Raw genomic sequence first — 12,142 nt, 5'->3', positions numbered from 1 at the left:
GCCATTCAGCTGCCTGTGTGTACTTGGAACAGGTGTACTCACCACCATGGGCAGCAGGCTGGGCGACTACACACAGGGCAGCCTGGCACTTCCAGTCACCCTTCAAGGCATGTGTAATATTGAATGGTGAATGCAAGCTGTGAAAACCGGAGCATTCTACCTGGTCTGAAAGGCTTGTGCCTTGGGCCTTTCTTTGTATGCTGTTCAGCCAGCACTGCTGCCCATGTTTGAAGTGGGCACATTTTCAATAGCTGTTTGCTAAAACGTGGCAGTAGCCTTGATGCTGGCTGAGAAACAACCAACCTCCAGCCCTCTGAGGCAGAGACAGACCTGCTCTAGTCCCACTGGGCCTGCTGGCAATCAGGGCAGAAGCAGGTTAAGATGTGGATTCCCAAAGACAGAAAGAAGGGAGTGTTGGGAGTATGGTCAACCTCACCAGTATTTCCATCCAGTTCAGAAAGAACTTCAAATGCTCTGTACTCTTCTCAGTGGGGGTTGAGGTAGATAAAAGCTTGCAGCAAAGGGTTTTTGTCTCTAAAGAATACATTTATTTCAGGGAGACTGGGGGAGGATTAAGCTAGGCTAACCCATCTGCTCAGCCTGCCAATCACCACACCACAGCTTGCAACATTAGGGGAGTCTCTTCTCAAGGGGCACCACTGACCTCGGTGGGTTGATTTCCTTACCACCAACAAACAAAGGGGTCTTGGCCCAGTCAGTACATGGGGTAGGTATCTAAGGCTGAAAATTAGTTAAAATCTTTCCTTTAAAAAAAAATTCTTATTTTATGTGCATTGGTGTCTTGCCTGCATATATGCCTGTGTGAGGTGTTGGATCCACTGGAACTGAAGTTACAGTTGTGAGCTGCCATGTGTAACGAGGACTATGGGGGTCCAGCCCCTCGATAGTCCCCTCCCAGGGTCCGCGGAAGGCTCTATCAACCAGCAGAGAATCTTTAGGGTCGGTAAATCAGTCTACGCACTCAGAGTTCTTTGATCCATTCGCTTTAATTCCTCTGGCATAACATCCTTTATACACAGCTTCAGTTCTGTTCTCATGTCTAGCTCCTTTCTTGTATGATTTCTCTCTATATTTATCTACTGTCCCCTCTATGTTCTATCTTAATTCCTTCATCTAGTTCTGTCCCCTCTAGGTTCTCATCTATCTAGTTCTTTACCCTATCAGCTCCTCTCCTGTCTCCTTCTCTCTCATCTGGCTCTTCCTCATCTTGTTCTTCCCCATCTGGCTCTTCCTCATCTTCCATCTCGTTCCTCTAGTCCTCTCTTTTAGCTCTTTAATCTAGTTCTTCCCCATCTCAGCTCGTTCCTCTCAAGTTCTTACCCATCTCGTTCTTCCATTCTCTTCTCTCTTTTTCGTCCTGTCCTCTGCTTTACAGTTATATATCTCCCCAAAATCACAATCCTCCCCTCCACCCAGGACACTCAGCCTGAACTTCCTCAGGCAGTGATTGTCCACTATCAGGATCAAATGGAGGGTTGATAAGAATTACTAAGAGGGGTACTAGTTGTTAATTACCATTTGTGACCCAAAGGGGAAGTGACTAATGAATCAACTAAAGGCTAAATATGGGTAATATCTAAGAAGAGGGGTCTTACGTGCACAACTATAACCTTAAATGTGTTTGGTAAAGGATGTTAAAAATCTATAAGTTGCTAGGTCAATGGGAGAAAATAAAACTGTCTTCTTTTTTCCTGTGGCTCCTATCTGTCCAAGCTGTCTGCCGTTTTTCTGCAGGGTGGGGGAAAGTGTGCTCAGTCTCTAGGCAACCTGTGTACAGCTAGATGCCTCTGGTGATACAGGGAGGCTTGAACTGGGAGTTCTGGCTGAGCATAGCTGTTAGCACAGAAGTTTATCTAAATATTCCTAGAAGTGGTTAGGTAAGTAGTTAGAGGTCTATAAAGTTAGTAAGGCTGTAAGAAAGAAGGGCCTAAGCTAAATTGTATAAAACTATTACTTAGTGTCCACCTGGCCTAGGCGGCGTCCTCTAGTGAATTTACTGTAAGTCAGGAGACTTGTACGTGGGCTGCTATCACTTGTTAGTCCTTGGCAGTTGGGCGCCCCCCTGGGTGGTGTCTCCTTGTGGAATTTAAGTCAGGAGACTTTCAGGTGGGTTGTTATCATTGTTAGTCCTTGGCAGTTGGGCGTCCACCTGGGTGGTGTATCCTGTAGTCCTTGAAAGTGGCCAAGGGAGATATCTGATTCCAGAGAAAGCCTTTCCCTGAGGCTGTTCTCCAAATTACCTGGAATGTGTATGTCCAGAGAGTGCTCAGTCTACACTGTTAGTCCTTCTTAGGGAAAAGTCAATTGGGAAAGCTATGAAGGCACACATGATTTTCATAACAGAATACAGCTGATATATAACAAGCCAAGTAACACCAAAAACTCCTTGGGATTTGGCTTCCTCTGGAGGAATTCCATGATCCCTCCAGGTAGTGACTTTGCCATAACCAGCTGAGTTCTTATGATATATTTCTGCGGCCCGCAGCACATGTGGGTGCAGGGAATTGAAACAGGGTCCTCTGGAAGAGCAGCTAGTGCTATTAATTGCTGAGCCATCGCTCAGCCCATCTCTTATAATCTTAAAACTTACTTAAGAGGAAAAATTGTCATTCAGCCCAGAAGCAGGCACTTTAGTAAAAGCACCCCAAGCTTTATTTCCAACACCTCTGAGGCTGATGTTCACGCTTTCAAGATGTAGTGGTCTTTGCTCAATGAGAAGGAAATGCTGCTTAGTCAGAAGGAAAGAGTGTATTTGGAGGGGGAGATCCTCAGATATTTTAGTGTGGAAACAGGAAGAGGAAGCCAAAGGAGGTGGTTGGTAGAGGCCAATGGAGGAGATGGCAGATAGGGCCCAGATGCTGAGGGAAGAAAGCCACTTGTCCTGGAAAACAAGTGGTTCTACAAGGCCTGAGATGTGTAGGAACCAGCTTATCAGGAACCTCTCAGGAGTGCCCTCTCTCCCACTTTTTTTTTTGAGATAGATTTTCCTCTACTATATTGCTTTGGCTGTTCTGAAACTTACTAAGTAGACCAGGCTGGTCCCAAACTCAAAGAGAGCCACCTGCATCTGTATCCTGAGTGTTGGGATTAAAGGTGTGTGCTACCATACTTATCCTGAGCTGATACTTTATAGGGGGTCTCTCATGATGTTACATAACTGTTGAGTCAGCAAGTGGGGCATGCGGATACCTCCACATATTGAAACTGCTATCAAACAATCATCACACCAGAGTCCCTCATGTCAAACTGCTTTATTACATCTTAAATAACAGTACAGTTTAATATAGTATCTATCTTGCATCCAGCCTCCTTGCAGTACACTGACTTTAAAATTAAATACAAAAGGTGAAAAGGGTACAGGGTGCAGAGAGCTCTACAGAGTTGTTTGGTAGGAAGAGAAGGGGCTTCGCTGTGTTCTCTTTGCCAGGTCCAGGCCTACTGCACAGTCACAGCACAGTTTTGTACAGGACACTGCAGAAAACAGAATGGCGAAGCCACTACTGCTATGAGGGGTGCAGGATACAGGGGGAGGGGAGGGCCCACAGAACACTGCTGTCCAAACGCTGCTGCTGAACATGGCTTGAGATGATAACCACGAAGATCTGCATGGTGTAAAAATTGTTGCCTCGGATGCAAAAGGCTGTTCCATGGAGGCAGGCTTCCAGGAAGTGGCAAAGAGGCAGCAGAGCAGCTTTCCCCCTCCCCTCCTGAATCCAACAGCAATCATTCCCAACAGGACTATTTGTTTTGTTTTTTAAAGTAAAGAAAACAGTGACTTATCCCACTACTCAAGCGTGTAAAGCGCTTGCTGCTTCTGATATGTGTGCAGAGTAGCAACAGTAATGGACAAAGCCGCCACGGTTACAACTTGAAGAGGTTATTTTTTAAAAGAAAAAGAACATCTAAGGACTGAGTCCTATATGCACTTTAGAGCATTTCTACAGCATGCGATTCTAAGAGTAAACCCACCCAATATGGCAAACAATCAAATTGTTTAAAATTTAACTTAGAAAGTCTGAGATCATTATTTTCAAAACATTGATTTGTACATGGTTTCATACACAAATAACCAACTGACTATCCAAGCACAGGACAGGCACCTCTCTGGAGAACAAGTCTCTGACAGCAGGGGCAGGACGGCTAGTGTCACATGACAACAAACTTCCCTCCAACTTCACAGGAAACCCAAGGTAAGAGCAGAAACTAGACAGTGAAGAGGACAAGTCAGGAGGGAAGGGTGCTGGGAATAAGTTTACTGCTGAGCAAAGGGGAAGGATTCCAATAAAGCATTCGTGGCCATCACAACATGTGCTTGGCTACTTTGCTTCTGAATTTTTTTCTTCCACTATGCTATGTTTGTACGAAACAGTCATCTGTGACATGAGACAAAAAAAAAAAAAAAAAAAAAAAAAAAAAGCCAGGGACAAAACTCCATCACTAACAAATCAGAGACTATCATGGGCTCTGGTTCTCTTAATTACTGAACATAAAGGAATATATTTAAGAAAGAAGTGTGAATACTTCCAACATCCTGCTACAAATGACTCGTATTTAGAAACAATTACAGATCAAGTCTTCAACTTGTTTTTCATGAATGCCACAGAACAGGATCACTGATCTAAAATGCAAATGAACTAGTAAAGAGGCGTGTCTCTCTCACAATCACACTCAGGGTTACCTTCTGGTTAACATTTTTATTGTAGTATTTCCTTTTAAAATTTACCCAAGACAAAAAAGAAAAAGAAAACAAAGACAATGGCCCCGAAAGGAATGCACAATTTGTTTTAGTTTACAGCACAGAGATCCTTCTCTTAATGGGAGTTGTGCTCTTGGTTTCAGCAATAAGTGAAGGAAAAAAGATCTTGCCCTTTTGAAGTTCTGAGGGGAGGTGTGGGTGTCCACGTTAGTATGGTTGGATAGGATATGCTATCACTGTAACGCTTCAAGGTTGGAATGGTCTTCTAGTCACCATGGTATCCACCTGTTGTTGTAAACAGAGCTTGGGGTCAGTGCATAAGAAAAAAAAATTTTTGCTCTTCCCACTGTTCTCTCGGGATCACACCCATTACTTCAGATTTACTACAATACCAGATTAATAACATATCTCTGTTAATCTACAACCCATGCATGAAAAGTTCATGCCCTGAGAAATATATTCAATTCCACTAATGGGTAACTCCATTACCTACTGGCCTTAGTTCCAGATCTTGAGGAAGCTGTCCCAGGACCCTGTTGCCACAGCCATGCCATCATCAGTTACCCCCAAGCAGCTGACGCGGTTGTCATGTCCAGCTAAAACACCTGAGAACAAACATATGTGATGTTGTGACAAGAGCAGGACGGCTCATTTTGACACACAACACTCCAAGACTCTGCTATAGCCAACACCTAAGAAAGCAAGGGAAGGATACCATGGAGGAAGGTTTTGTCCAAGTAAAAAAAAAAAAATTTTTTAAGTAATTTATCTCTGTGTGCATTGGTGTTTTGTCTGCATGTATGTCTGTGTGAGGGTGTCAGATCTTGGAATTATGGACAGTTGTTAGCTGCCATATGGATGCTGGGAATTGAACCCGGATCCTCTGGAAGAGTAGTCAGTTCTCTTAACTACTGAGCCTTCTCTCCAGCTCCTCCAAGTAAAAATTATCCTTAGGTCCATGGCCAAATCTGTTAAGAGAGCAACCAACCATAACATGTTCTAATGAGAACATGGACATACGCTAAAGAGGATAACAAGGTGACATGCATAGGCATACACATGCACACAAATGCAGAGTAAGAAACCCAGACCCCCCTTGTGTTAACTTATGTACACTCACAGAAGCTTAGAATCACCGAGAGCCTGGCATAGTGGTGGCACACACCTTTAATCCCGAAACCCAGGAGGCAGAGGCAGATGTATCTGTGAGTTTGAGGCTAACCTAGTCTACAGAGCTAGTTCCCAGGCCAGCCAGGGCTACACAAAAAAAAAATCCTGTCTCAAACAAAACAAAACAAAATCACAGAGTAAAAACTATAGTTAAGAATCCACCTATGTCTCAGTGGCTAAGAATACTTGCTACTCTTGCAAAGGACCTAAGTTTGGGTCCCAACACCCATATGGTGGCTCACAACTATCTGTAACTCCAGTTCCACGGATCCAACACCTCATTTTCAACCTCTGCAGGTACTAGGCACTCATGTGGCACACAACGGCAAAACACTCATGTGCATAAAAAATAAACCTTAAAAAAAAAAAAATCTAAAAATCTGAGAGCAACTGACCACATGAGTATAAAGAGCCTAAAACTGATTATCATGAAGTACAGTGGCAAGCAAACCACTTGCCACAATACTCGTTCCACCACAGAAGGGTTTGAAGCTTCAGAAACAATTTCAAATTCCTGTCTTTAATGATGTACCAACTAAGCACAAGGGCCAGGGGGCTCTTGGCAGTTCAGTGTCAACTTCCCTGGTCTATAATGCCAAAGCCCAGAATTTGTTTTTTTATTATCATTATCATTATCATTATCATTATTATTATTATTATTATTGAGACAAGGCCTATGTAGCCCTAGCTGTCCCTGAATTCAGAGAGTCACCTGCCTCTGCCTCAAGTGGGCAAGAGTAAGTACAACAGCCAGGGCTACACAGAGCAACCTGTCTCAAAACCACCACCACTGCGGCCGCCGCCACTGCCACTGCCGCCACCACCAAATGGGAAAAAAAGGAATCAAATTAGTGCCCAAGAACACAAAAAGGTCATGTGGCCACTGACCTGCTCTGTCAGCTTTGAGTGCATCCCAGACATTGCAGTTGAAGTCGTCGTACCCAGCAAGGAGGAGTCGACCACTCTTGGAGAAGGAAACAGATGTGATCCCGCAGATAATGTTGTCATGAGAATAGGTCATGAGCTCCTGGTCTGCACGGAGGTCAAACAGCCTGCACGTAGCATCGTCTGAGCCAGTGGCAAAGGCATTGCCATTGGGGAAGAACTAGAAAGAGAAGGCAATTCAAGACATCCATAAGCAATAAGGCCTGGAACAGGGGCCAGCTGATACAATACTTGCATAACATGTGGAAGCACTGGAGGGGGTGTGGAAAAGTATAGTGGCTCCTGTCTGTAAGTGAGCATGGAATGGGGTATACAGTCATTAGGGCATCGGGAACACAGTGAATTCAAGGTCAACTTGAAGTACATATCAAGTTCTAGCCCATATACTGACAAAATAAATAAATAATAAGAAATGATGTTAATACAATTAGTGGCCTGGCTGCTGTGGAAAGGAAAACAGGTTGAGGTTCCAGCATGAACAAGGGCTGGCATCAGAGTGAATGGGGAATGCACCAAGGAAGTACTGACACAGTGCTCACGGACTGTCACTGTCACCAAGGCAGACATCAGTACAGAGAAGACATGAAAACGAGCCACTGCTGAAGGGCTTCTGTTCCCTTGCCACTAGCTGTCAGGAGAGACTTGTGAAGGAAGGAACAAATCCCTGTTCCAGCTAACCAGACTCATCCCTTGAGGAGGTGCTAGCAAGAACGCAGACTTTAAATTTGCTAACCCCTCACTAGCAGAGGATATACTCATGTATTCAGACTCTAAACTAATAGTCACTCTAGGGAAAGGAGCAGAGCTAGCACTTAGCAGACTCATCAATGTCTGAAACAAATGCACAGCACAGAGTTTGGCCTCTAAAGGTCAAGTCAGTGTTTCAATTTGGTCTGTGACTCTGGTTGTATTTGCAAAGCAAAGGACAAACCAAGTATGGTAGCAAAGGCCTGTAATCTCAGGGCTGGGGAGGCCTTTGAGTTTTAAGTCAGTCTGTGCTAGACCTTGTCTCAAAATAAACACAAACTAAGAAACAAAACAAAAAAAAACCCGACCAAATAAACAAAACAAAAACCTAAAAACTTTTTTTTTTTTTTTTTAAAGGAAGGGACTAGAGAGATAGCTCAGCAGTTAAGAGCATTTATGGTTCTTGCTGAGGACCCAAGTCTGGTTCCTAGTATTCACATCATGTGGTTCGTAACAGCTTATTAACTCCAACTCCAGGGTGTTGAATATCCTTGTCTGGACTCTGTGGGCACCTGCACTCACAAAGGCACATACCCACACACAGACATACACATATACTTATTTTTAAAATATGTATTTTACTTATTTTTATGTGTACATCACATGGGTGAAAATTCCTTGGGACTTGAGTTACAGATTGTTGTGAGCCACATGTGGGTGCTAGGAATCAAACCCAGATCTTCTGAAGAGCAGCCAGCACTCGTAACTACTTTTAAGGCATCTGTGGTGGTTGGAATGAGAATGGTCCCCATAGGCACATAGGTTTGAATACTTGGTCACTGGTGGAACTGTTTGGGAGGGATTGGAAGGTGGGGCCATTGTTGGAGGTTCCAAGTTTCAAAAGCCCAAGCCATTCCTAGTTAGCCTTCTCTCTCTCTCCGTGTCTCTCTCTCTCTCTCTCTCTCTCTCTCTCTCTCTCTCTCTCTCTCTCTCTCTCTCTCTCTCCCTCCCTCCCTCCCTCCCTCCCTCCCTCCCTCCCTCCCCCTCCACGTTGTATCTCAGGATGTAGACTCTCAGTTACTTCTCCAGCACCATGCTTGCCTGCATGCTGTCATGGTCATGGACTCACCCACTGAAACTGTAAGCCTCCATTAAATGCTTTTCTCTGTAAATTGCCATGATCGTGGTGTTTTACCAAAGCAACAAACAGAAAAGTAACTAAGATTATCTCTCTAGCCCCTAAAAAACAAATCTTTAATAATAAGTTTAAAAAGGTAAGATCTGATACAGATACAATTTAAACTCACACATATGGCATTGATGTCAGACTCATGTCCTGTAAAGGTCTGCCGGCACATCCCTTCTCGGACATCCCAGAGCTTGGCTGAAGCATCACAAGCACCAGAGACAAACAGTCTGGTGTCAGGAGCGAGAGATAGGCTCATGACATCTCCAGTGTGTCCAGTAAATGTCGTTGTCTGCTGGCCGGTCTCAATGTCCCACAGGGCACTGGAGCATGAGTAAATGGCAATAAGGTATCAGTCACACATCTGGTACCACCAGCTACCTACAACAATATCCTTCAAACTACTCAGGATCACCGATGACCCCGGTGCCATTGTGAAGATACATTTACTTCTTTAATTCAGGAAAACAAAGCAAAGAAAAACTATATAGACGAGCATATGGGCTACGCCTCAGAACTGCTGTTTCCAGGTCACCTCACACCAGCAAAGGGGCTACTGTCCTTTCATTGCAGGGCATGTGAGGTTATCACACATACACACATTCATGGGCAGTTTGTGGGGGCAGCAGAAAGTGCTAAGGCCTGAAAGAGAAGAGCCTGTTTGACTTGTAGTATTTTCTTTATGCCCTCATTTCCCACATTCCTAGACACTAGGGAGGAAATGTTAGTTAAATAAATGGCTCAGAGTAACTGTGATGCCCGAACTCCCTTCCTTAGGGGTCATAAGCCAAGATGGTCTTCATGGATGCACACAGTATTCCAAGGGCCTGCTTGACAGCAAGCAGGAGTTGGCTCCCAAAGTGACAACCATATGCTACTTCCGGCTGCAACCTGCACAATCAACAGTATGGTGAACTGCCAGTTCTTGTCAACCTCACCAGAAAGCCTGGCTTAGCCTAGCACACAAATCCAATCAGCCAATTTCAACATAATCAATACAGGCTATCTTTACTAGGCATGAGGGACACAGAAAGGAAGAGGCAGGGAACACAAAAGCCTTATACATTCATCCAAGAAAATGGTCAACACATGAAATTTGTGATGATTAATCTTCATTGTCAACCTGATTACATTTGGAATCAACTAAAGCCCAACCAGCTAGGTACATTTGTGAAGGGTTTTCTTAATTGGATCATTTGAATTGGGAAGGCCCACCTTAGCTAAATCTGGGTCACAGCTTCTGGTGAGACTCACATAAAAGGACATGGAAAAGGAAGCTTTTGCTGTGTACTGGATTGTTTTCACTCTCATTGGTGAGTTTATCTATCTTGCTGCTAAAGAATTCCTTTATTGGTATTAAAACCTATTCTAGGTTTCCACTGTAGACAGAAGACCAGCTGAGATAGCCAGCTTCGTGGACTTAACAGCTACCAGATTGTTGGCCATTTTCATCAAGAGATACAGCTACTGCTAGACTGGCAGGCCTGTAAGCCACTCTAATAAATAAACCTTTAAATTACGGCTATTGACATCTAGGCATGCCTCCATGACTAGCAAAACCCACAAGGGCAGCTTAAGTCTAAAATTACTCTCTTTTTTTTTTTTTTGGTTTTTCGAGACAGGGTTTCTCTGTGTAGCTTTGCGCCTTTCCTGGAGCTCACTTGGTAGCCCAGGCTGGCCTCGAACTCACAGAGATCCGCCTGGCTCTGCCTCCTGAGTGCTGGGATTAAAGGCGTGCGCCACCAACGCCCGGCTAAAATTACTCTCTTAAAACAACTATCTGGTCATTTTATTATTGAATGAAGGGAACTTGAGTATGTTTCCATCTATTAGTAAACAAACATCCTAAAATAAAGAACTCTGATAGAGCTGTTGTTTGAAAGCAGTACTCATGCTCACTATATACGGAGCTGGATTCAGAGTAAAACAGAAGAATGCCACAGAGCTAAAAACATCACATACATGAGTAAAAATAGATGGAGAAAAGTAAAAAGCAAAGCAGGTCTTCATATACAACTGAAGTCTAAATATTTATATTTTAGTTCTTTGTTCAAAACTAAAACTGTACCTATAGACAGTACAATGAATTACTCATTGCTACTTTGTATTTTTAATCACCAGCCATAATGAAATTCAAGATATTCTTTTTTGTTTTGTTTTTTTGAGACAGGGTTTCTCTGCGTAGCCTTGGCTGTCCTGAAACTTGCTCTGTAGACTAGGCTAGCCTCAAACTCTCAGAGATCCATCCACCTGCCTCTGTCTCCTGAGTGCCGGGAATAAAGACATGCACCACCACTGCCCAGGCCAAGATAGTCCTAACCAGTGATGAGAACCATCTCCCAAAAGTTTTACCCTACTAGTGTGAACAAGAACAGTGAATCTCAAGCCTCATTCTCAGCCTTGCCAGGTACTCACCATGTGGTATCTCCAGAGCTGGTGACTATCTGATTGTCATCCAGGAACCGGCAACAGGACAGATAACCTGGAAAAGAGCAGACCCAAATGAAGACTCAAGTCTAGCAAGCCCCAATCTTATGATCTTCTCAATGTAAAAACTATGGTAATGAAAATATTCAGAAATTCTGTTTTGTTTGGGACATCACAGTATGGGTGAAACTACAGCTAGACAGAACCGATGCCAGGACAATGGGACAATACTTCAGACAGACCCATTCCCTGAACAACACAAAATAGTAAACCATGCCTATGGGATCTTGGTTCTGCCTTTCTATCTTAAGGTAGGGAGTCCCTTTCCTTTTATACTCGTTTGTTTGCCAACTGGGACAAAAGGAGCTCAGAGCTCAACAGGAAGGGAGACAGGAATGAAATCAGGGTAGAAAGGGCTTACAAGCCAACCAAGAGGAACAGGAAAAGATGAAAAGGCAGCCCCATGGCAAGAACACTAGAAATGTCCAGTGGGAAGGCTCCAAAAAAATGCACATTACTGGGTGTGCTTTCTCAAAAACTATGATATGGAGTTTGCTCACCAAAAGCTGTGGATAGCATAGGGGACAGTGAGACGTTGTCTCAAAATACAATAAAAATTTTGAGAAAGATGAAAAAAATAAGTCACTGGAAATAAAGTAGGTTGATATCTGAATGTCACTTAGTTCACTAGAGAGTAGTGGTGAAATCTGCTAAGCAAAGGAACAAATTTTAAATGGCTACATGAAGTTATGCAACAGGAGCCAGGACACTGAGAACTTCCCAGATATGGATAGATGCCTGCTGGAGTGACACAGAGGGAAGCTGAGGAACAAGCACCTGGGCTTTGCTTCAGTCTGTGATTCTGACAAGCCAGTGGGAGTGGGACACCAAAACGATGGAAACAGAAGTTAAGTTATTAACTGTCCAGTTGTGACGTTCAGAGAAGATTTAACAGGGAGACAGAATCTTTTCTTCTGTTATCTAAGTACCTGGGAAGGGGGGTGGGGGAG

At 43.8% G+C, this 12,142-nt stretch overlaps 1 protein-coding gene across 4 annotated transcripts in view; it reads right to left on the bottom strand.

Moving 5' to 3' along the window:
• Positions 1 to 3,253: 3,253 nt before the first annotated feature.
• Gnb1 (G protein subunit beta 1) overlaps positions 3,254 to 12,142 on the bottom strand; it is a 67,469-nt gene continuing 58,580 nt past the window's right edge. For 3 of the 4 annotated variants that reach the window (XM_028891489.2, XM_028891487.2, XM_037203279.1), the window contains 5 exons: positions 11,121 to 11,187; positions 8,827 to 9,028; positions 6,776 to 6,992; positions 5,207 to 5,322; positions 3,254 to 5,002 (listed from right to left, as the gene is read on the bottom strand). In XM_028891489.2, the coding sequence (XP_028747322.1) occupies positions 5,216 to 5,322; positions 6,776 to 6,992; positions 8,827 to 9,028; positions 11,121 to 11,187 (593 nt within the window). In that variant the 3' untranslated portion in view covers positions 3,254 to 5,002; positions 5,207 to 5,215. The remainder of the gene's footprint in view (positions 5,003 to 5,206; positions 5,323 to 6,775; positions 6,993 to 8,826; positions 9,029 to 11,120; positions 11,188 to 12,142) is intronic. The other variant, XM_028891490.2, reaches the window with a different exon arrangement.

This window comes from Peromyscus leucopus, chromosome 2 (genome assembly GCF_004664715.2).
Source record: "Peromyscus leucopus breed LL Stock chromosome 2, UCI_PerLeu_2.1, whole genome shotgun sequence".
NCBI lineage: Eukaryota > Metazoa > Chordata > Mammalia > Rodentia > Cricetidae > Peromyscus > Peromyscus leucopus.
The sequence above is the reverse complement of the archived record's forward strand: the minus strand, read 5'-3'. Positions and strand labels throughout refer to the sequence as shown.